The 26,358-nt window shown below is 29.0% G+C and overlaps 1 protein-coding gene across 1 annotated transcript in view; it reads right to left on the minus strand.

Moving 5' to 3' along the window:
* The window catches only part of LOC121116041 (metabotropic glutamate receptor 2-like), a 148,741-nt gene extending 131,866 nt beyond the window's left edge, over window positions 1-16,875 (minus strand). The window contains 2 exon segments of the mRNA XM_040710240.2: window positions 1,361-1,600; window positions 16,685-16,875. Of these exon segments, the coding sequence (XP_040566174.1) occupies window positions 1,361-1,579 (219 nt within the window). The 5' untranslated portion in view covers window positions 1,580-1,600; window positions 16,685-16,875.
* Between the last annotated feature and the right edge of the window lie 9,483 nt (window positions 16,876-26,358).

Consider the following 26,358-nt stretch of genomic DNA (forward strand, 5'->3'; position numbering starts at 1 on the left):
GAATAGTTACAATTAATCTTCAATTCATGTATCATTTATTTTTTAACATTTGATCATTGTAGTACAATAGTACAAAGTAAAAATAAAGGCCTATTTAGAATAACGTGAATTTACGGTACATTTAACATAAAAAATATTTTTTCTTCCTATTCTTATGATTTTTTATGATCAATTTCAGAAGGACAAGGAAAAAGAAGTAACTGGATATGTAATAATAATAATTTACAACAAAATCATGTATATTGTACATTAGGGTGAAGCTGGTGTACGAAAATTCTAGGAAAAAACGTCTAGTAAAGCTAAAACTTTTTTGGCCCTATTTATAGTGAATGGTTTTTTGTCCGGAATCCCGTTATCTATTGGTTTCTCAGCACTTAGACCCACAGGAAATACCGTATTTAATTATTTCATAAAATAAGTTTTGAAAAAAATTACAAAAAAATCTATAGAGATCTCATTTTTAGCTTTTTGAATGTTAATAATATTATTATTTTTTTAATTAGAATTGTGACAATGCCTTATGTATAATTAAGATTCAAATAATACATTTTGTTATATCTGAACTAATAATTTTTAATCTATATGGATGGAATTAATAGAAACGATGTAGATTGCAAAAAGTTTATGAAATAAATATATATATTTTTTGAAACACCCTTCCATTTTTGATTCTAAATAATATTTGTTCGAAAAAAGATAATGATATTTTATAACCATTGTATTTAAATCTAAAAAATATATTTTAACGAAAAATTATTAGACACTTTCAATTTTTTAGTATATTAAAATGAAATTTTTTGAAAAAATTTCAAATATTAGTTTTAAAAAAAATCCAATATCAATTTTTGCGAAATAAATATCAAAAATCCATAACTTATCTCCGGAATGTAAACTTTTTTTTAATTTTGCATCCAAAATGGCTTTGGTATTCCTCATTATCTTATTTAAGTGCTTGTGAGTGAGTTTAGTACCATATATATATTTTAAATTTATGAAATTTATATATACAGTATTTTTTTTTTTTTTTGTAGGAATGACCAGGGCGCTAGCCTAGGAATATTCAGATCAACAGAATAATGTCTCCTGAGTGCGTTATCCAGTGAGCTACGTCGAGTGAAATTTTGGTTGACTTATAGATGTCAGATAAAAAAATGAGTGTAAAAATTATATAACACCTTTAGAAAAAAATTGGTGGCAACTGATTCACCTTCATCCGAGATTATCTGGTAGTACATGTCAGAATTGTGCTTAAAGCACAATTTTGGCTATTTGGCCTGCAAGCCACTTTATGAGAATCCCTGGCATATTGGTACATCAAGTGATAAAAAATGAAATCATCAAAAGATAAAATGTCCTTTACCTGAATTCCTTTTTCCTCTTTGATGGCCCCGCACGGGTAGTCCTTATGTGCCACATTGTGTTCATGCATGGGAAATAAACCTCCTAGAATTATTTCTCCCTGTACATGAACGGCATCATGGCTTGGAGCCGGAGTGGACTCTCCTTTGTTGAGTTTTACGTAGGATAGGATAAGAGCAAGCAAAAAAGAAGATCCTAATTGTTGTGGAAAGGGTGTCATTTCAAAAGGAATTCTTTAAATCTGTAAGAAACATGTACAATATAGCATTAGATTATATATAAAATATAAACTTATATACAATGCATATGTAAGAGTGTTTTGTAAAAAGTTTTTTTTTAACTGGTCAAAACAAAAAATAAAGTTTCATCCCTCCTCTTTATTCATAAAAATATATTTTATAAGTAAATGATATGCACATATATAAAAGTATCTAGTCTTTATTTTATTTTTATTATTTTGTAAGGGGAAGGGTCCTAATTTTGGTGAGACTATATCAACACATTTTTTTCTCAAAAGTTTTTAAAAGAACTGCTGTATTTGCAAAATATCATATATATAAAGTTTTTAGATGTTTAAATATGTTTGTAACAAGGATATTTTTTTGTCAAAATTAACTATTTTTGAACTACTTATATCCTGTGAAAGAAAAGAGAATTTGTTCCATTTCCGATGTTGTAAGTTTTTTTTACTCATAAAATTTTACTAAGGGATTGAGGGCAAGAGGCTACCTAGTGTACTCCATGACCTTAATGTGCTTCTTATTGAGCCAAACCTTAATGTTCTTTGCATCCTTTCGCCTTCTGCAGAGAAATACACCCAAAACCACAGTGCTTGAAGGTGGGGATTGGGTTCTTTTGGACGAACTCTGCATTTTCTTCTTCCAACCCCTTTTTTTATTCATACAACGTATCTCACTCTTAACCAAAATAAAGTACTGTTTTTTTGTGTCAGTGGGCAAACTTACAAATTGAATGGTCATTTTCTCTCTTGTGTATTGTCTTAGATTAGACCTCCGTTATTTCCCAGGAGTGCTCATCAAACATAAAGAGGAAAATATCCTTGTGATAATATTTTAATTGTATGTTATAAACAAATTCTGTATATAATTATCGAAGTTTAAAAATAAATTTTTTGTTACATGATTAAAAATAATTGACAGTCTACAAAATTCAATATTCCTTTCACCAATTACAACTGTAGATCTTGAATTCATGGGTACAAAATACTATTCATAGAGGGGGAGCCAAAATTTGCAGTAAATTTTGCATATAATTACGACCATATTTAAGATTTTAAAATCTGCTGCACCTCTAATTCAAATTTGGATGAGCACCCAGCATGACAGCATGATATGCCATGGTACGGCCTTCATCATTTAAATCTTCTAATCTGGTTGCCCGTGAGTTGAGGCTGATTTGCATGTAAAGGAAAACATAAACTTAAAAAAACGAAGCTAAATAAAGTATTAAAACTTGTCAAAAATTGAATTTGAGTTGTCCAATCGGGATTCGATGAATAACACGCTTTTCCTTGTTGGACTCCAAGTGGAAGTGAGGATCGATCTTGCATCCTGTCTATGCCCTTGTTGGACATAATGAAGTGGGACTTGAATTTCTTTCTTTCATTTTACAGCTGCTCGTAACAAATTTAATTGGAAGTCATGGCAGCGAAGCTTCTCACATCCCTAATATTCTTGAAATTCTTAAGATTAACAAATGCTTCTGTATTTTGCTCCAACTTTCTTTCAATCAATCACTTTAGGTTACTATTAAACTTATATCATATATATTAATTTAAAGCCTTGAATTTAAATCGTTTTTTTATTGACTGAAGGAATATTATGCTTCTTTACTCTATTGATACTACACTCTAAGAAAAAAAGATAATTAACGGCAATTCCAAATATATCACCTACATTCATCTTAGTAATAAGTGAATACGTGTGAGTGGGCCCATAAAAAGGGAAAGTTTTTTAACACATTATAACATATAAAGTGTGATTTTAATAATTATTATGACTTCAGTTATTTTAGCATCTCTAAATGTGCCAACAATTATCGTAAATAATAATAAATTCTATTTTGTGAAACATATTAACAATGAATAAAAGTAATATATCTTTTTGCTCAAATATCGATTGTTTAATTTAATTATCAAGGTAAAAACAAAGGTTCGAGAGAAAGAAAGTCTGAAGAGGAATTCAAACAAAGTAATACTTTACGTGATGATAATCTAAACATTACAATTTCATTAAATGAAATGAATTATTAAAACATATACAGGGTAGGGAAGCAAAACGTGTACTCCAGAGATAGATTAAAGAAATACATCCATAATTTTAATAGGCAAAAAAAAAAGGGTTTTTTTTCGCCTTTTTTGCTACATTTACAAACATAATAAAAATAATTCGTTCAAATATGAAGAACAACGCAAATTAAAAAGAACATTATAAAATATGGCATGATCAAGAGTATTTAAAATAAATTTTAACAAATAAATTAATTGGACGATTAACTTAAAAAAGTAGTTTGAACTTTCTGAAAAGTCTAGTGGGTTCAAATCTGGTGAGGAAGGGGGACATATCTCGTTGGAACAGAATTAAGACATACCATTTGCACATAACTTTTGGCACTTGACAGATGTGTGAGAGGGGGTGCTGTCCTGAGTTCACACGTAGTTACCCTCCGGGTAGTCGGTCTTCAGACTTGACAAAATGGTGTACCTAAACACCTTATAATAACCCCCCTATCCTATTTTCTGTCATCCTTTAAAAAAGAACGGAGGCATCTTCTTTCAGAGGCCAGAACGTCGAGGACCATTGATTGTGGCAGATATTTGGTGTGTTAAACCCCTTAGACTTTTTTTTTTGTTTCTGCATACCAACGGTCGTTCCAGCGGTTGTGCAATTGACCAACTGTGAAGATGCTCTTGTCTAAGATTACTTTCACAATTAACCCATTTGCCTTGATCCATATTGGGATTTTCTTGCACCTCTCGAACTTCCTGGATTTCATGACCTCTGTCAAAAATGTGGTGTGGGGTCCTTGTGAAAGAAACTTATCTTATGCTGTGCCTTATATCCCTCCTAATGGTCTTAGGAACCATAGAGAAGGCGTTGACAAGGTCATTCATCTACTTAATGGGATCCTCCTTTACATTATTTTCCAAACTTAATAAGAACATCGTATCCCTCTTTAAATAATGCCCTCCACATTCTGATATTTTGGAGAGGTCTTTTCCATTTTTTTGATCTTGTTCAACCTAAAAACCAGGCTCCTAGAACACTTAACAACTTCCTTAATCTTCATCACATGAACTCCTGCATCTAGAAGACCTGAGAGGTGCTGTCTTTTTTGTTGTTGCTCGCTCATAATGATAAAATGACTATAGTTTTTTTATGTAAGAAGGACAGTGGAAACAGACTATCAAAAATAATCACTAGACCTTTTTATAGTAATGAGAAAATAACCATAAATTAACAGTCCATGTTTTGCTGCCATAACCTATATATTTAATATGTTATCATTAAGATATTTTTTTTACCTTTCCTTATAGATAAAGTCCAAAAATTGTTGCACATAAGTAAAGTTGTAAAAATTATGACTTTATATACGCACCATAGTCTTATGATTGGCAAACCTAATACTGTTTATCTATTTCCATACCTTTTCTTATTATTCTTTCATCCTATAAGAGACTACATCTTAGTATAAAGTGCTCACGAATAAGTCAACATTAATTGTTTTGAGGGGATTCCTATATGTCACATCCCTGATGCGTGCAACCACAATTTATTTGTAAAAGCTTTGCACACTATAATTTTCAACATTCTAGAAATCTTCGTTTCAAAATGAAAATGTTTTGTGATTTAAAATATTTCTTGTTTTGTGAAGGAGAGATAATGCTATGTTAGTACTTCGAGATCTAAATATATTATAGTTTTTTTACTTTTAGAACAATGCATATTTTAAATTAGAAAACGTTTTTATTTCAAAAAAGAAAAACTTTTTATAAATGTATTTAATGTACATTGAATATATTTTATAACCCATTTTAAATCTTTTGTAGACTCAGAGTAGAATTCAAGATTGATATCCGACTAATATTTACCGATCCATTTACTAATTAAGGAGCATAACCTTAGTGCACATTTCCTTCGTCTCATGTAATGTAATAGAACGTCAAAACTGGTTGCTATTCACCTCATTAACATTCCTCAAATATTAAGGGTTACCATGCCAATTATTGTCTTTTTATAAATACCAGCAAATCATATTTTTACAACTCTATGCAAGGATGTCATTGAGGAAAAGGTAGGAGAGGACTACTGAAACTCACGATAAATACTACTACTTAATTTCATAAAAGCTCTAAGTTATTCAACAACATATACATGGATATTGTTAAAAGTGCTGAGTCATACGTTTTCCAAGAATAATTCCTTTATTATAAAGTCTATAAAAAATTGATTGACAAAATAGATAAATACAGTTAACAAATGCTTTTTTTGTTTGAAAAATGCTTACTTGCTTTTTTAATTCAGATTTTTACCTAATAATATTTGAAAAAAAAAACCAGCTATAGATATTCAATAACGGTTTAACCTTTAAATTAAATAAGAATTAGTGAAATCTTTCTTAAGAAAGTTTTTTTGACAAAAATATCGTAGCAAGCATGTTATTTGTATTGTAATTGGCAATCTTTTTACAAAAAAGACAAAGAAACAGACTGATTATCATTGAATTGTTCCCCAACTCTTCTCAATGGTTAGTTTTTTTTAAACCCCTTTTTAGACTAAGAGTATAGGGTTTTTTGTGTGTATTTGTTTATTAGAAGGCCTAATTGAGTGAGTTGTGAAGCTCGTGGTTATAATATTAATTATCATGTGTGCAAAATCAATAAATAACCCCACTCTGGAATGTCAAGGACAAGCTTGAATCCGTTATACTTACAAATTTCTAAAAATTAACATAAGGATTTTACACAAAAAGACCAGGAAGCCTTTTTCCTGGGTCAACATATAACATTCTTTCACCAAACGAACCAACAGGAACCTACTTCAGACATGTCACTCGAAAGAAACATGAAACCTATTCAATTTTACCCCTTGCCCTTTGTTGACCCCAGAGACTGACATTTCTTCATGTAGGGGCATAGCAAACCACTCCCAATTATAATATGTCTATTAATTATAACAAGGAAATTAGTCTACTTTTATGGGGGGCATGGGAATTAATAATTTAACGATAGTATTTGATTACATAAATGTAGTGCATAAAGGCTTCTTTGTTGGCTCCAAGTTGTTATACAAATATTTATTCAATTGAAATTTGACTTTTAATTCACTTTATATTTGTTTATGAAATTTTGTGGACCTAGTTCGTCCAATACTAGTAGATGCAACTATTTTAATATAAATGGATGTTATAAAAACTAATATATTTATAAGAGTTTATCTTTATTTTATTATTATGCTTCTCTAATTATTCTCCCACTCCTTTTTTTAAATATAGGCCTGAGTTTCGATCCTGGCTATTTACAATTATTATTTCTAACTTGGTGTCTCTCAGAGAATAGCCTTGATATTTTAAAACTGCTCTATTGGACTATTTTTCGATAACAGCAGTCGAAAAAATATAAACTTTTTTTACCCTTGGAATGTTATGGACTATTTATGATTAGTTTTACCTAAAAAAACCAGGACGCTCACCATTTTTCCCCGAAATTTATGGTTTTGTAGCGTCAAAAGTGTTTTTAAAGTCTATTTTATTTAGCCTTAAATATTATTTGGTGCTTTTTCGCCTTGAAATATCAAAATATGACAAAAAAGCATTATATATATTTTGTATGCTTGTGTTTCCATAATCATATATAAATATAAATTGGGAACATGCCTTGTGAATACCAAAAAAAAGAACGAAAATGGACCCCTTCATTGGATGTCTAATAAACGCCTTCCAATTTTGGATGACAATTATAAAAATTACAGTTTTGCGTAGATTGAAGACATACATTTTCATAAGTTAAAAAACACAAATTCCAAAAATTAATATTTAAAAATTATTTAAGATGTGTTGCTTTAAAAAAACAGTTTAACATATTTATTAAGTTATGAAGATTCATAGATAATTAATCAAATATTTTTCTGTGTAGGCCACCAACCAATAAATTTGGATTTGTATAGATCATTTTCCTTTTCTTCAAAGTTGAATTTAATAAAAAACAAACCATCTGTATCTAGTACAAAATAAGTTTTTGACTAGAGTGATGGAAGATCAGAACTTATCAATGGATAGCAAATAATAAGAGTATATTTACTTAACACCTATTGAGTACTAAAATATCAACAGTTGACAACGAAATATAGAGTAATTTTTTTTAATAAATGTACTATTTAAAAATTAAAAATATTGCATAGTTCAATTACACTTTATTCATAAAGTTTAAGTTTTTAATTAAAAAAGAAATCTTTTTGAGATTATTTTAATTGAATAAGTATTAACATATTTACCATTTTCAGCAAATCAAACTTTGGAACAGCTTTTAGCATATATTTTGGTTTATATTTGATCTATATATGCAATTATTTTTGACGCCTTCAAAATGAATTTCATAATAATTTATTTGTATGTCTTTTTTCGTAGATTTTGCCATTTTAATTTTTTCAGTATTTTTACAAAAATGACTTAATGTTGAAAAGAAAAATTATTAGTTATTGCAGGTATCTCAAGTTTCATGGCTGACTTTGAGACTCAAAGGAAATAGATGATAGTAATATCAATGGGAAAAATATAATTACATTGAATACTGATCGGCATAAAATTGTCTACATGTGCTTTGAACATTTTTTGACTTTCGTTATTGTATAGGATGATATTTTGTAGATACATGTTTCAGTTATTTTTCCAAATACTCTACAAATAGGTCCCATTTCTAGTCATTTTTTGATTGAAGGTGAATATATGAGTGAATATTTTGGAGATAAAAGTCTGTTTATTTTTTAAACATGTTGCCTCTTTTATTAGAGTATAAATAGAACAAGCCAACTTGAGGTTGTAAAAAGAGGAAAATTGGTTATCCAATTAAGATAAATATATATACAATATATCGGGTGATCCATTGAAATCTGAGCATTTAGTAATTCAATAATTACTAAAGTTGAAGTCCTTGAAATAATTCATATTTCGATATATTCAAGCATAAATATTCATTTACAAAAAAAAAACAAAAAAAAAAACTGAACTCTTTAGCTTACGTACAAATCTAGAAAATGACACTTGAATATGATCGACAAATTTCTATTACTGCACTCAATGCAGTTCGGCATCTCAAGGACCCCCGTCTTTGCAATAACCAAGTATAAGACTTGTGAAAGAAGAAATGGCTCTCTCAAAGAGGCCACACTTGGCCCGAAAGAGTTAAATAAAACAGCCCAGGAAAATCCCCTCAATTCCATGAAGGATCATGCAAGAGATCACGGGATTTCACACCAAACTATCTAGAGAGCTATCAACTAAGTGTGTAAAAAAAGAGTTGTGAGGGTGGTGAGGCCATTTTTGACAACATTAAGGAAAAAAACCCATCTTTTGTGCACTTTTCAACTCTTTCTTGATGCTTTTGCCTCATCCCCTCTACAATCATGATGCCAAATTGATTGACTGCAACTTTTAGGCGCAGACACTCATCTATTTCAAGTAAATATTATTTGTTTATGAAATTATATTATCAAAATTAATAAATTTTATCACGTTGAAATTTAAAATTCAGAGTGGGGACCCAATCCTGGCAATAGCATCACTAATTTACGAAAAATATGATATTTATAAACTCAAGAAAAGACAACTCTTAACCAATTTGTGATATGTTTAAATAACATAATTAGCTAAATATTTTTATTCAATGACAAACATTAAAATCATGGTAGCTTTTGACAGTGAAGGCATTGTCTGTGGCGTCCTTTAAGGCCATGATGGTAGATCTGAGAAAATCCAATTTTTCGATGAGAGGTTGCATTAGTTATTTGTCTCTAAGATGCCCTAAACTGAGAGGCTAGAGGATTAAAGTAAGGTTGGAGGTGGGCTACATCGACGAATGCCAGAAATTTGCCATATTGTTTCTGCTAAAGTTTAGGTTCTTCTTATATGTATATACTTCTTTATGTTGTAAGAAGTATGTATGAAGATGCCAACAGTCTCTACAAGCTTTTCAGCACATGCAGAGAAGATGGCACGGCACGTACATTGGGTTTTTTCTTGTTGCTTCAATATTTGAAAGACATACAGACATGGGATGAAAACAAAACATGTTTATTTTTGTTTTAGCTATCATTTGATGGCTAATAAAATCTCATAACTAAAAATGAGGAAAGAAAATAAAAAAATAAATGCTACTGCTAGTTTTAAGTACCCACTCTGTAGATTGTTTGTAATAATAAAGAGTCCGAATAAGAATAAAGAACAATCTAAGATATTCTTTGTTTGAAAAATTTAAGAAAATAAACAAGAATCATAACTTAAACTATTAATTATTTCAAAAAATTTACTCTCCCCCTCCACTCTAAAACTGAAACTAAATAAACAATAAATAATCAAAATATAGAATTACCTTAGGAACATGATAATTGTAAATTATCAAAAATTGGGTTCGCCGTGACTCCCTTGATGCGCGGACTTTGATACGGACAAAACATACATTACTGGGTAGGTTTAGTGATATAATAAAGATGGGATCCTTTACATTTTACATATTTATAATGAATATCCTTGTAGTAATATTTGCAATCAATAATAATTATTTATAAAAAAATAAATATATAAAATACATTTAATGTCAATCCATTTATTAAAAAAAGTAATAATGCTTTTTTTCTAAAAAAATTCCTATTTTTAATATCAAAATATTTATCTTATATGACTATAATTGAGATTATTTTATTAAAATGATTATTATTGTTATTTTATTATAATAGCATCTACTGGAGAAAAATTTAATATCATACACATATCTTGATACTTAGCACACACATATATTCATGCTATATTTATTAGGGATATCATGAATAACAGGTCTGAACCGACTTGCGAACTAAAGTTAATCACTACTCTTAGTTTTGTTTATCTCGTATTTAAATATATTTCTTAATATTTGAATTATGTACTGAAACGACTATTTTTTCATTTTGAATGTCATTTGAACATGGTCCATGAAGTAAGATCGTCTTTTTATTGTGAAACACTTTAGGCTCGTCAATATTTGATTAGGTTTATACTAAAAAGAAAAAGACCGGTTTGTAGGATTGACTAATTAAAATAAAAACCAGCTAAATTTGGGCTTTATTTATCTTTTGAGTGGTATGCAAAGGTCAGCCTTCAGTTGTTTAAGGAGTAGTATTTTGTAGAAACAGCCGACAATTTAATAGGGTGATTCTTTTCCTCCGGATTTTTAACATAATATTTAAAAGTGGACAAAACAAAATAGCTATGTTAAACTATTTAAAGATCAGAATATTTATTTTCTGTCAGCCTAACTAAGCTAAACCGGCAACGCTATATTTTTATTTCTCTATGGATGTATTGAACCGTATTTTCAAAATAGTTCTCACTTGGCAGTAAGAACAATTCATAAGGCTATCTACTATAAGTTTTTTTTTTCTTCAAAAGTTCATTTCCCTTTCGTCAGCTGAGATTGAGAGTGTATAATAATGCTCAACGTAAACATAGAAAAGCGGGTTACCCTTAACCTGTTGTCAGAGTAGGTCAGATAATAAAACAGGTTCGTAAACTATGAATTTGTACTGACCAACCCAAAAGATTGAATTGCCATTATTTATCAACTGTGTCCTGAAAGAGCTCAATGACTCTTTACCCTTCTGGCTTTTTGAAGTCAAGAGAAAATCTAAAATAAACTGTGGAATATTTTTTGGGTATTGCACTAGCTTGGCGATTGTCTAACAAGCTTATCACTAAACTTTTTTTTTTTTTTTTCAACAAGACATTAAACAATCCAATGACTTTTTGTATTTGCAACTGGAAAATAGTTTTTTATGTTATATACTGTTAAATTTTTTTCTTTTATTTCTTAAGCAAGAACATCTACATAAAAAGTAATCACTAATGCAGTAAAAATGGGAAGTCACAACACTAAGGATTGGCTTGTAGTTGAACGTGTAACTTCCTTTTGGACTCGGTGTAGAATTGAGGATTTAAATTGTAGAAATTCCGGCTTATATCCTAGTAAGATAAGAAGTAGTATTTTTTTTTCCAAATACTGGCCTACTTCTACCTCCCTCTGTTTTTTTTAAAGGTATTACATGGTGAATTTATGAAAAATTTATGCAAGAGGGGGTGGAATTTCAGCATAATCGAACAACTTATTGGAAATTGGATCAGAACCTTTAGAATTGAGATGATAATCCGTTAAAATGTAGTAACTGTTAAAGCAACAACTGTTTGGAATCCCAAACTTTAATAATTTATGGATTTACTAAATCAGTAATATCGTCCAAGGAAAATTGCCCTTGAGTAAAATGCGATTAAGGACAATTGTCCAGGAGAAAATTGCCAGTGTGAAAATTTATTAATGGGAAAAATATCCCTTCATTTACAAACAAAATCAAAATATTTCGGTGCAAAACTTGTTTTGTGTAATAGTACAAGTAGGGCCATCAAGCCGGTTTTAAACCAAAGCCGCCACTTCAAAATTCATGTATGCCCTCTGCAAATACTTAAATATTAATTCCAAGACCATGGATTAATTAAGAGCAAAGTAGGATTATCAAAAAGGGTAAAAACAACAGCCCCCACTTCAAAATTAATTTAGGTCCCCTCCAATTCTTCAAAATGAACCTAGACCCTATGGGTTGATTAAGACTACGGCAGGGAAACCATGTCGGTTAAAACCCCTACAGCAACTTCACTATGCATTTAGACACTCCAAATACTTCAAAATGAGCCCCAGGTCCATGTACTCATTAAGGTTACGGCAAAGACACTAGGAGTTTTAAAAACCACCACATAACACTTCAAAAAGCCTTTAGGCTCCTTCCAAATACTTCAAAATGAACCCTGGGCTCATGGTTTTGATTAAATATGTAACAATGTGACGTGATAATTCAATAAAGGCCCTATTGATAGTATATTAATAAAGTATTAAATTAAAAAAAGAGAAATATATTTAATAAAATGGAACATAACTCATTATTTAAAAATATATCATTCAAAAATGCATATTTTACCAATACTTTTCATATTTACAAAGTGAAGCAACTTTAGAACAATGATTCTAAACCTTTTTATCACTGAACAGAGGTGGAATAAAGTTTGTTTAATACTACAAATCCAAGTCCAGCCTTATGTTTTGAACAAAACTCTTAGTCCTTTAGTACTTTTATCAAGCCCCTTATTTTTTTTATAATTTATTTCATGTCTATTATTCTAATATCATATAGGATCATTATAATTTATGTATTGTTAAAGTTTTTCTTGAGTTCAGTAAAAGCTAGCTTTCAAGTCTGGAATCCATGTCACCATCTTTGTTAATTTATTACAAAAAATAAGATATGGTCAACTAAATATTTTACTTACTATTTTTGTAATCTCTTAAGGATCATTTCACAATGTTCTACGATGCACAAAGATAAACAAAACGTATTTTGAATCCCTCTGCAATATTATCAAGGATATATTGACAACAAGGTCAAAATGTTAGCAAATTCTAGCTAATTGGTCCATTCCTCATATTGTATTGTTACATTTAATTAAGGTTGGACCGCAAGTATAGAGATATTCATGAAGGCCTAAGCCTTCCGAAATAACTTTACCCTTCTCTTAAGCTCGGATTTCACACACGAAGATCCCTCTATGGTTGCTGACAATCAGATGTAACGCCGAAAACATGAGCAGAATGAAGAATGTTGATTATATTATCATGATATTTTATTTCATTATTTCATTTGGGTTTATTGTATTTATCCACATACTCTAATTCTTGTATTTAGTGTAAGCTTGTTCTTCTCATAAATGAAATTTTCCATTAAAAAAATGTAGAAATAAAAAAGAAGTGATCTGCGGAGCACATAGGTTTTTAGAATAGCTGATTGAGAGACATTGTTCTCAGGAAAAATAAAACGAATATATCAATGCGATAAATTAACTATTGGCTTGAATACAGATAGGGTTTTTAAAAAAATTATGAAACAAGCCCAATTCTCCTTGCACTCCAACAAAAAGTCCCGTCCTGAGTCATTGTTTTTTTATCTTTTTGATCAATGATTGAACATAATGTTGGTCCACAAGTTTTTGTTACATAATTATTTAACTGCCATCTTGCATCTTTTCAAAGAGTTACTTTAGCTACAGTAAATAATAGAAAAAAATGTAACATATAAATTGGTCCTAGAAAGGATTATACGAATGTTTTTGAATAAGTTTTACAACGCTGGTAAATGAGATTTTTGATTATATTTAATAATATGTAATATAATTGCGATATTTTTACTGCATCTTGCAACCTTTTATCCAAAAAAAAAGAATAAGAAAATAATGTTCAAATTCCATTTTTTGTAGAAATGAAACAAAAAATAATATTATATTCATCAACAACTATTTTTCGTTAGGAATTCTATGGTATAAAGTAAACTGGTAGAAAGGGTTCAATTAGTTCCCTAATATTTATAGCATCAGATATTGCACCCATTATGTTCAAATTATAGATTTATTTTATTCACCTATACATTTTAATGCCTGATTGGCAAGACAACCCCTGGAAGTACCCGTGTCAGCATTTAAAGGGCAGTAACGGAGGGATAACAATAGCGAATATGAATTCAACCAATCAATACAAATGAAAATAAAATAATGTTTACTTATAATCTATCAGTGTGACTCCATCTGACAAATTAAAAGAACATTAAAAAAAGACAAACCAACAGCTAACTGCAATATAAACTCTAATGTTAGTGTAAGAATGTAGTCTCTAGTATCAAAAAAAAAAAATTGGTATAAAAGAAGAACTTGATTTTTGAAAAAGTTTCAACACAACTTGTTTTTACAAAAGTTTTCTTCTTATCAAGAATTAAAATACTTAACTTTTAGTTAAACCATTTTGTGTATATTTTTTTTCTTCTTTTACGAATAACGTGTCTATCTCGGATTGATTTGATGTTGTAGTACAACATACGCGTATGCAAATATTTTTACTTAGTGAGTGGTTTTTTTTATAATTACCATTTATAAATTATTACCCCCTCTCTGTCAAAGTCATATTATTTTAATAGACTTTATTAAGAAAGGACCATAAAATTCGATGCACTAAGCGCAATAACAAATATCACTTTTATTAATTAATTAAAGACATTTTGTTTGATTATTTTTTTTAGTTAAGTAGTCCTTGAATAACTTTTTGTCTTGAAAAGTTTTTTACATTAATAAGTCTGGAAAGGACTTGGACTTAGAAACTTCTCTCCCCCAAAAAAAAAAAAAATGGAACAACAATTATTCGTTTATTGTTGATAAATTTCTTATATTTAATATCAATATGTTTTGTCAAATATTTATAGAACTTTTAATAACAGTTATGGGTGTTTTAGACATTTACTTAAATTTTAATATACCCAATAAATTTGTTCCAACTTTAAAGTAAGTTTGAAATTTCTCATTCACTTATCCAATTTTTGGTTTGTACATGATTAGTTACAAACATATTTTGAAATGAATAATCAATATTTCACAATTATGATTTTTATTTGATATGAAGAAAAGAACTGGTCTTGACTTGAAGGTCTTCAGTCCCAAACAAAGATTAACTGAACAATATTCACAGGTGTGAAAGTTTGTGAAAAAAATGTTTTCAATTTGTTCAATGATGATTAGAGTCTCATATGTAGGAACTACATAGGTAAAAAAAGTGTTAGTTTTCTAAAATATCAATTTTTAAGAGATAAAACCTTTTTGCGAGTACATTTTCAAATATACAATATACAGTTAGTAATTTTTAGTGTATCTCGCAACCTTTCATCATAGAAGAAACAGAGAGAAGGGTCTAACTCATTTTGTATTAATAAGCCAATTCATCATACACTTTCTAAACCCAATTTTTTTTATTTCGGTGGTACCCCTTCAGTTTATGAGTTATTTACATATTGCGGAAATAAATAATTGAGGTTTAAAAGAAGATTTTATCCATTCTGACTATTTCTTTACCCCCAACCATGATTACGAAACAAGAAAATAGATAGGGAGTGTGAGATGTTTCACAACATTACTCCCTGGTTTAAATTACGGTGCTAGAAAGTATTCAATGATGATACAAGAGCGTACACAGGATTATATTTTTAGAAGGATAGGTATTTGATTTTTTTTCTCACAAATCCATTGTTATTCCCCAAAAAATTTAGAAAAATAAAATCAAAAATCCATTGTTGCTCGCAGAAAATTAATTTTTGTAGAAATAAAATTTTCTGAAAAAAAAATTAAAAATCCATAGCTATTGATCAAATTAATTTTTTTATGAAAAATTTCGAGCATTCATAGCTACTCGCAAAAAATATTTTTTTTTTTATAAAAAATTTCAAAGATCTATAGCTATTCACAAAAAATTAAACTATATTGAAATAAGATTTTAAAATCTACGTTTAATCACGAAAATTAAATTTTAAATAATTAAATTTCAAATATTAAATTTTTTGGAAAAAAACATCGAAAATCCCAAACAATTTACAAATAATGAATTATGCAAAAAAATTTCAAATATCAAATTATTTGGCTTGCCTCATAGTTTCCCCTAATAAAAAAAATTCTAGTAACAGGCAATAATTTCTTAATTGAGGGTGATGGGTACAACTCCTACATCCCATCCCCTGCTTACGGCCAAGTGATTAGTGTATCCTATTTAAAAACTATAATAGTAAAAGAAAGTTTTGAATTGTTACAATATGTTGGGGCGGCGGTTGAACACCCTAAGAATTTACTCGTGTTTTAATTTGGAGGTGAAAGTCTGAGGTTTAGGAGCTAATAGGCTTATTTATGGCCAAAGTATATTGTGATGGTTGATTTATTAATATGTTTATCCTCAAAGTTGAGAATTTATGAGTGTAAATAAATTCAAAAAAATAAACTTTTTTTAAATACATATTAATATGCAACAGCTTGGTTATCCCTACAACACGTGTTACATTTTGTTCTTCTAAGAAAGTAATTCAATTTAAATAAAATAAAGTTAAAAATAATAGTTTAGAAAAATTTTTTTTTAGGTAGAAAATAAAATACATGCATTAATGTAATTATTGCAAAAATTACCCCTTAATAAAAAAATCAAAAAAAAACTTACCCAAAGTTACCTTCCTAGTTTCATTGATGGTCAAAATTCCTTGTCGTGCTCCTCATAATTCATTATTTGACTTGTAATGAAATTGTATCTTTTTATTAATAAAAAAAAATAACCAAAGGTCTAACACTTACTACCGATAAATTACAACTAAAATTTTTTGTATAAAAATAAACAAGTGAAAAAAAAGCTGTGATGTACAATAATCATAAGAAGAAGAAGAAGAACAAAATCTTCTTTTTATGTTATTTGCGTAGAGAAAGAGGAAAGATCGTCGTCCTTACGGAAAAGAGTTTGAATAGGAAAAAAAAAAGAGAATTCTCTTCTTGAAGTTCTTATATTGAGTTATCCAAGTCTTTATTTGACATATTAAATATATATATTTTATTTACTTTTCTAAGAAAACTTATAATATATGATATTAATTGAAACTTTCAAAAGTACATATATATCAATACAATAACACTTGTATAACTACTAAGTTATAACTATAAGAAAATAGTTTCTGAGCTTCATTAATACATATATCAACACACTGTTTGGTCCCTGGTTTCTCTTTACATCGTGAGCTAAGACAAAAAAAAATCTTAAACAAAAAGCAAGAAAAGAAGAAATGACGATTAAACTTTTTTGACCCAAAAAATGAAGTAGCCATTTATAACAATTCCATCCCGTTATACCAAATGACAGCTGAAACAAAAATAAACAAGTTTTGTTGGATTCTCATGGCTCTAAGTGTAAAAATGTTTGAGTAAGAACAAAAAAGGCAACTCGTGTCCGATCTCATCCACGCCGGTGTCAGTACTGGAAAGACTACAAAGACTATTAGCATCTCCATGCGGACTGCTTTCCATATTACCAAGTACATTATAATCCTATCAAGTGGAGAAGACCCAAAACTTCCAAATCAACAAAATGGCTGACTTTTGGCTTGCCTCAATTTGTCACTCCTAAAGCCCTGACGTCAACTCCATGAACTTTGTATTTTGGGATGTCTTGGAGAAAAAAGTTTGCGGGACCTTTCATCCATATTTGGATATGCTCTGAGCTGCCATACCGACAGTTTGGTACGCCATGGACACGGTGTTCATCGTCATGAGTTGCCAATCTGGTCACCGGCGTCTCAAGGCTGGTTTTTTCTTTTGAAGGAGGAGATATTGATTAAAAAAAATAGCTATCAATACATCAAAAAATAGTTTTGAGCTGTCTTTTATTAATTCAATAAAAATAACGTTTTTTGTCATTTATTTATTTTACTGCAAGTTTAGGGCCCTCACTCTGTATACAGCTCCAGATTTTAAAGACACATTTTAGTCAAATTAGTATTTTCATTCAAACTGAGTTAATATACAAAAGAATAATTTAAACTATGCATACTTTGGATTCTTCATACTATTTGTGTGATTCAATTTGCCCACAATAAGGCAATTCGAATACATTGTGACAATGAAGATTAGGTTATTGTATTTTCAATTTACGGGGCCTTCAAAAAATTAATCATACTAAAATTGTCCAAGAGTACAGAAAGTTTTTCAGACTCCATTTCGAGAAAAATCATCTTATATTGCTTTTCTTTTGAAGAGTAAGAAAAAAACGTGCAAAAAGAAAAAATAATATTAGGGGGAGGGGTTAATTGATACGCGAGTAAGTTGAATTACATAACCTTTCTAGCTAGTTTTTACACCTTCTGCTTCCCCTCTTTCGAAGAATAATCACTCATTCACTTCTCAGATGTTACTTACTTTCTGAATTTACACTCTGTCAGTAATATTTTTTGTACAAGCATCAACTTAGATTTTCTTAGTTTTATAAAAATATAATTATAATTGGTTAATCAAAGATTTCAATTATTGAATAATGAGTAAATATTGAGTAAAACATTATTCTATTTTATCACATAGTTGCTTAGAAGCTTGTTGATGGAAATTGATTGAATGTAAGAATGATACAAAAACAAAAAATCAGCTTATTTTTAATTCGTAGTTGTCGTTTTGTTTGTTATGCTATATTGTTTATGACTACATGTATGTAAGTGTTACATGCTGTCAAAAAATCAGATGATTACAGGAAATTTCATCGCACTTTCCATCAATGAGGGAAGTAGATGCAATACATTGGCACGATTCATATTGATATTACCACTAAAGGGCTGTTTTAATATTAACAACATTCTTTGAATTTAAGTAATTTATAGTTTTGTCAATTTGATGCTTTTTTCAGACAAAAAATAAAGTATTATTTAAAAAAAAAAAATTTGTATTTTGTTAAAAAGAAATACAATCTCTTAATGTAACAAAAATATCTATTTGAGCTTATTAAACAAACCTTAAATGAAAGATCAAAGTCCTCCACGTAATTTTGTATACTTTTTCCATTAACGATTTGACAATTAATTAAAAAAATACAAATAGGTAGTGCGTGCAGTGAGCAATAGGTTGAAAAAAATATCCTTCACTCCTATTCTATTTAGATTAAAATAACTAATTAAAGAACAAAATAGTATTATTTTTTAAATGGAATTTACTTTTTTAAAAGTTATAAAAACATTTAATCATATCAACTTGTGGTTGGAAGATGATGAAATAGGAAAAAAATATTATAAAAAAAACTTTCCAAACTTGTTGAAATTTTGTAAGTTCAACCAAATTCATATTTTAATCCTATGAGTGCTCAATATCTATAAATGGACCAGTTTATTAACTACGGTGTAACCTTGATGCTAAAAATTTGCTTATTTAATTGAGTTAACACAAGAAAAATAAAATTCCTTGTCTATATCACAAATACAAACCCCTCCCCTCTTAAATAGTACTATTAATGTTGCATAATAGGATTTACTATCAAACAAAATATTCAGAATATTGCAGCAATCCATTTTCGTTCATTATTGATTGACGTCTTTTTGGCGGTTATTTGAATTGCATATGAATGAAATGTTACTAAAAATACTTAAACTTTATTTTTTTTATAACAAGATTTCTAATTTAATAATGAAAATGATTTGACGTCTATAAAGTAATTCGATTGATGTCAAAAATTTTATAGCATAATGTTGAAGTAAAGATCAAATTTCCAAAAGAATAACCCCTAAGTAACTTTATTTATGTATATAATGGCTTTTAAAAAGAAAACTAAAATTAAACTGTTTTTGTGGTAATAAAAACGTGTTCATTCAAGAGCTTGAGTACGTCGATACCTTTTTCTCTTCTTTATTAGTAGAATAACTTGAAAAATGTTTTTAAATTTTATGAAAATTTGATCTTGGTTGTATGAGTTGTCCGGAAAACAAAAAAAAGAAACCGAAAATCCACATGGTATTCTAGACAATTTGAATTTTTTTTTGTAGAAAAACAGCTAAATTCTCATGACGTTTCATTAGATTAACTGCAAGGAGCTATAAAATGAAGGAAATATAGACATAGCCTAATGCGTATGCAGAAAGTACATAGGAATATATTACAAATCCAACAAGAACTTACGCTTACGACAGCTTTGGAAAATAAATAACACTGTACATGTAAATTGCTACAACAAAAAGTATTGTGTTAGTCAAAGGTCATATATTATACAACTCCATTTATTTTTCCTCAAAATTGTCAATTCACAGAATGAGACGTGCTGATACAAAGTTATAGATTTGTATATATATTGTACATCTTTAATTAGTTTGAGTGAGAATAATAGAAACTTCAAATGGTATCACATGTATCTTTAACAATCCAGAAAATGTTTTTTTTTCTTTTGATTAATGAATATGGGAAATAAACGATTTTTTAACAAATGGCCATTTACAAAAAGAAAATACTTTGCTTATTTTCAAATCTTGTAGATTAAACAAACTCGATTGTTTTTTCTCAAAATGGAGTGTTAATATTCTTGGACAAATAATTATAGTCAATTTCCATTTTTTTTAAATCAGACTGATCATTTTGAAGTACCGATTATTTTACTTTAACTATTTAAAACTCATTGTTCAAATAAAGTAGTTAAAAATCATATATTTGATTTATTGAAAAGATTATATCGTAGCAAATTAAACATAGGTTAGTAAAAAAAATGTCTGACTCTATTTAATATTCGTAGATATATAATGTTTTTCAATTACCAGTTTTTATAAATATTTAAGGTTATTTTTTCTATCTTAAGATTCATAGTATAGTAAAAAAAAATGAAAGAGATAATTAAATTATAACAATCGTATCTTGAATTACATAAGAAGTTACAATATTTATATTTTTTATGACAATATTGAAACTTGGACAGACTAACTGTATCGCTATCCTATAGTATAGCCAGTAGTTCAACTCTGTAGTTTTAAAGTAAGGAAAAGCTTTAAACCATTACTGGTTATAATTATTTAGTGCATTCAAATAATTCGGGGATACAGTTTATCTATTGATCACTGAAATAAGGGAATAATATTTATTAAAAAATCTCAAAAGATCCTTTGGACCCTTATAGGAGCCATACAATTAATTAACCTATCGCGAGTCTATCTATATATATATATGTAATAAGATAAATATAGTTTGAAGATATATGTGTTATTAAATGATTGGATTCAATCCTGAAAAGTATATTAAAATAGGTTCATTTTGTATTTACATGAACAAAATTTCAATAAAAAATATCATTGCTACAAGTATAATATCTATTATTATATGATCAATGTGGATGTAGCACAATATTGCATCTAGAACACCAAATTTCGCTTTTCCCTTACACATTGGAGCTATACAACGTCTTAACTGAGGGTAGACTTTAAAATGGGAAGGCTAATGTAGGCTTTCAAGCTTTTTCTTCCTACTCCTCTCAAAAATAGATGAAGGCCGCATCAATATGGTGGAAAAATTATAAACAAGGCAGATATTTTCTTATAACCTTGAGGAGTCACTAAGAATGAATAACAGAGGCACCAAGTACAGTCAATCATCCTTTCCGTCATTTAATTCTTCGTCCATAGACAGTTTTTATTGCATCTAAAAGATCAACTCCTCCTATGTCCTTGTTGTATGTAGAAACGCTATCATAAGTTATCAGGTTATAATACTTGTTTTCAAAACTATTCCACCTTCTTGCCTTAGGAAATGAAACATCTTTGAAACTGTCTCTAAAATCTCGTTAATCGTGAAATATTTCCTATTTTAACAATATATAATGTTAAACCAGTATCCTTACCGTACTGGCAAGGGATTAATTTTTTAACCATCTAATTTCAAAATGAAATAAAAATGTATAAAATTAATGGAAATGATTAAAAATTTATCTTACGTACGATCAAGGATCACAAAAAGATTTATAATTGATATTATACATTATACTTGACGAGATATTCGTCTTTTCCTAGAATTTATAACTTTGATCTGAACAACATCCTCGATTCGTGATAGACGCTTGAAAAATGCAAGAGCTAAGTAAATAATTTATACCTTTATTTTTGATATAATTCTTAGAAAAGTTATCAGGATGAAAGATCAACTAAAATTAATTAATAAATGTTGAATAGAGGTTGAAAATCTAATGCTTTTATGTAGTGGGTAAATTAATTAACATATCGACTGCAATGGGTTAAAGCCAGAATTACAAAAGTTGACTCCGTCATAGGAACCTGACTCAATTTGATTAATACTTTCAAAGTAGAAATGATTCTACACAATCTTGAAGAAATAATTTACTCTCCCAGATGCCATCAGGGTCTGATTCCAACACATATAGAAAAAGTCGTAGAAAAAGAGCTTGACATTTGGGAAACTTTGCCGAAAACTAACAAAGTTTACTAATTGTCCAAGATTTTCATCATGCATGAAATTTAGAAATAGAATGAAGAATTTCAAATTTTATTAATACAATTCTATAATTCGAATATTAATACCTTATTCTTCCATCGATCTCCATGTTTGGATATCAATAATTACATTTTAATATTTATTTAATACCAACTTCTGATATCACGTAAATTAAATTAAGTTTTACTTAGTTTAATTCATCATTTATTTTCTATAACTTGGTTTTAGTTTATTGTACAAAAAAACAATAATATATTATTTATTTCCATATATATTTCATATTATTTGGACTATATATATATTTTTTTAAATTATTTATGACATGTATTAATAGAATATTAAATTCTAAACCCTTTTCGTATGTAAAAAAAAATTAAAAACGGCAGTGTAATTCTGACAACTTTAATAACGTTTGGGAAGGGATGAGAGGGAGGACATTTTATTTGTTTGGCTACAAGCAGAATTTGGGAAATAAGCACAAATCCCACACCGTATATTGCAAGGACTAATGTAGGTAGGAGTTACTTTGGTATCAATTCTAAAGTATAGTCTGAGTTCAACAAGGATTTACACTTATAACTCTTCCCTCAATTCACACACATACTCGTAGTTTTTTTGAAAATTCCTGGTTCTCTTTAACTGCTCAGTTTACAATAAAATTTTTTTTTTTTTTTTTAAATCACACTCTAGAAAATGCTTTGAGTTTACAACTTGTATTAACACGAGAATATACATGGATAAATTGTATTTTACTTTCAGCAATTTTCATAAGTTGACTCTTATATGATTGAAAGCAGCGGCCTCGTTGTATCATGCACTCAAAACTGGTATTACAAATTATTTGAATTTTCATTAATTTAAATAAATCAAGGACCATTGTCGAGAACTAGTGTATTTGATGTAATTATTAATAAAATTATAAACAGTTCAACTTATGTAATAACAAATAATTATTTTTTTATCTCCTTATTCATCTACAAAAGTTGCATCATCCATATACATATAAATAAGCATTTTAGTTTAAAATTACTTTCCTAGAAAAAAAGAACAACAACACATAAAATACAACAATGCAATACAATACACGCATTTAAAACGATGACTAACCAATAAAATAAGAAAAAGTTTTTGAAAGTTCAAAAAGAAACTATAAAATTAGCAAAAAATGATTAAAATAACGTTTAAAAAAAACAACAACATGCAAATGGCTATTTCGGACTAAAAGATTTGAACTTCTTAAAATTGCGAATGATCTCGCACAAAATCATCAAGTATCTTGTTGAGAATGAAGGATGCAATAATATTTTTATGAATTACCTAGTGTTGTATAAAAATCTCAACACTTTGAATTTTAAATTTCAAGAAGATATAATTTATTAATTAACAATAGTATTTTAACAAAATTAATACTATAAGTATGAGCTCTTTTAATCATAATGTAGCCACTCTTAAAGGCAATGATGGCTTCCAGGTGGCGGTGGAAGGCCTGGAACCCGCTGTTAAATTTAGTTCTATGTTATAACATCCCACTGGCTTTGAAGGCCTCAGTGTTTGGATGAGGTACATTACGAGGCTTCTCTTTGACATGCAACCAAAAGATGAAGTTGAAGGGGCTTGCATCAAGGGATTATGGCCAAATTTGTGAAAAAAGAGTTCAAAAGAACTCAAAAGACTGATTATAAAGAGTCTTGAACAGAGGAGATAGGTTTCTTTAATTGTTGGTCTCAAAATGCCCTCTACCCCTCATAAAGCTCTTTCTACCCATTTTATAGATAGCTCTCTGTACTGTCTGGTGTGAAACCCTAATATATCTTGTATGGACCCTCATGGACTTGAAGGAATTTTACTGGGGAGTTTTTTTGTTAACTCCTCCGGCTCCAGTTTGGTCTTTTTGAAAGAACCCTTCTTCCTCTCTAACATTTGAGACTTGCTTACGCCGTAGGCAGTGGTCCTGGAGACGTCCAACTGATTTGAGTGTGCGAATGGAAATTCATCGATCACGTTTAAGTGTCTTTTTCTTGACTTCTACGTATGCTAAAGAGCTCAGGTATGTTTTACTTTGTAACTAATTGCTTAAGTTTTAATATATCAAAGTATGAATTAATTTGAAATACTCAACCTTCATTTATTATTGAAGCAGTCAGTTTTCAGATTGCAATTGAACAGTAATTAACAGTTTGCAAGTGGATAAACACTATAAGTTGTGGTTTTTATTTTTCATTTTGATATTTGGATATAAAACCGAAGGGTTTAAATGACTCTAAAGGTGTCAAACTGGGTCATTGCTTGTAAATTGAGAAAGGAAAATGATTATAAAGTTGAAACAATAGTTGCAAAGACACTCACAATTATTTACGTTTGTTGAACAAAAATGACTCCTCTTCCTGTAGGCCTAAACAAAACAATCGCAAAATATATTGAAACAATTGACTTTTGAGTCGGATAAATTTTTATATTTTAGTTTATAAAGGGGATGGGTACCCCATCATTTTAATAGCTTTGATGCCTGTTTAAATTAGTTGAAAAAAAAATTAAAATTTTTATTAAAAATTGAAAACGTCAAGTCTCAATATTTTTTAGGCTACGGTTGTTTTATTTCTTTACTTGTACGTGATAAATGACTTTAAAAATACAAAAGTTATGAATAAGAATTGTAACACATCCCTATTTTCTGACAAGTAAAAAATATGGAGATTTTTTTTTTCTAGTTGTGTGAAGTATAATTAATAAGAAAATATAGATCCCCTCCCACCTTTCGTAACACTAAGAAAAATAATCATTTTGTGGCAGATAGTATTATTATTGTATAAATAATTATATTTTGCTTTCGTTTTTTCCCTTGAGTGTTTAAATAGCATAGAGAATGAAATATCTGTTGTCCGAGACTTAGCCGGACGGACACTTTACCAAAATATATTTGATGATGATTAACGCTGAAATACTATGTAATTAAGTGTTGATTCAATAATATTTTAATTTATTTGATTATGAGGATGCTTCAATAGTTAGCTATAAAAGCTATTAAAACCGTTGTATCAAAATCATGACAACCTCCTAATAATAAATAAACATTTTAGAAAACTAATAAATACCTTAAATAGAGAAGGAACCAATAAATAAAATAAAGACTTAATTGATAATGAGAAAGAATTAATCGCTTGAATTGATACTGTTGGAACTCCTATGTACCTGGGCAAGTCATGATTACACAACTGTGACCAAAGGTCGTCTATGTCTATATAATTATGAAGATGGGTTTGTCAATGGTGTAGTCTAGTACAATGAGTCCAAGCTTATTTTGAGTTCGACCCTAAAATATGTAGGTAGACAATTTGCAACCCCTACATCTCTCATTGAGAGATGAATGTAAAATCTTGAGTGCATTTAAGCAAATAAATGACTTAAAGGTAATATCAACCTTTGAAATTTAACCCAGAGGCAAATAATTTAAGTTATTTGATTATATAGAATATCAAAAAAAGATTTTAATTCTAGATATATTGTAAAATATAAAAAAACATATGAAATAAAACGATAAAACTGTAAATAAAAAATCAGCGTTGTATGTTCTACAAGAAGTCATTTCTTTAATAGTAATTATCTTTTGTTGGGGTAAATAAAGTCAAAATTGAGTCTCAAAAACATATAACATTACATACTGTGTATGTGCAAATAGGTTTACTAACGAATCAAGGTCTAATTGTATCGGATATGCACTCTGCATAAATCAATGCAGGTGTATTCTTGTTTCAATTTTTAACAGCAACTTGAAGATCATCCTCCTCTTTCAGCCTCAATTTGCATTTATTTTTTATATAAGCTAATATGCAAAACGTCTTCTCATATAAATAAGCTGAACCAAATGGTATAAGTAAATCTAATTCTAGCCCC

Source organism: Lepeophtheirus salmonis, chromosome 4 (assembly GCF_016086655.4).
Source record: "Lepeophtheirus salmonis chromosome 4, UVic_Lsal_1.4, whole genome shotgun sequence".
NCBI lineage: Eukaryota > Metazoa > Arthropoda > Copepoda > Siphonostomatoida > Caligidae > Lepeophtheirus > Lepeophtheirus salmonis.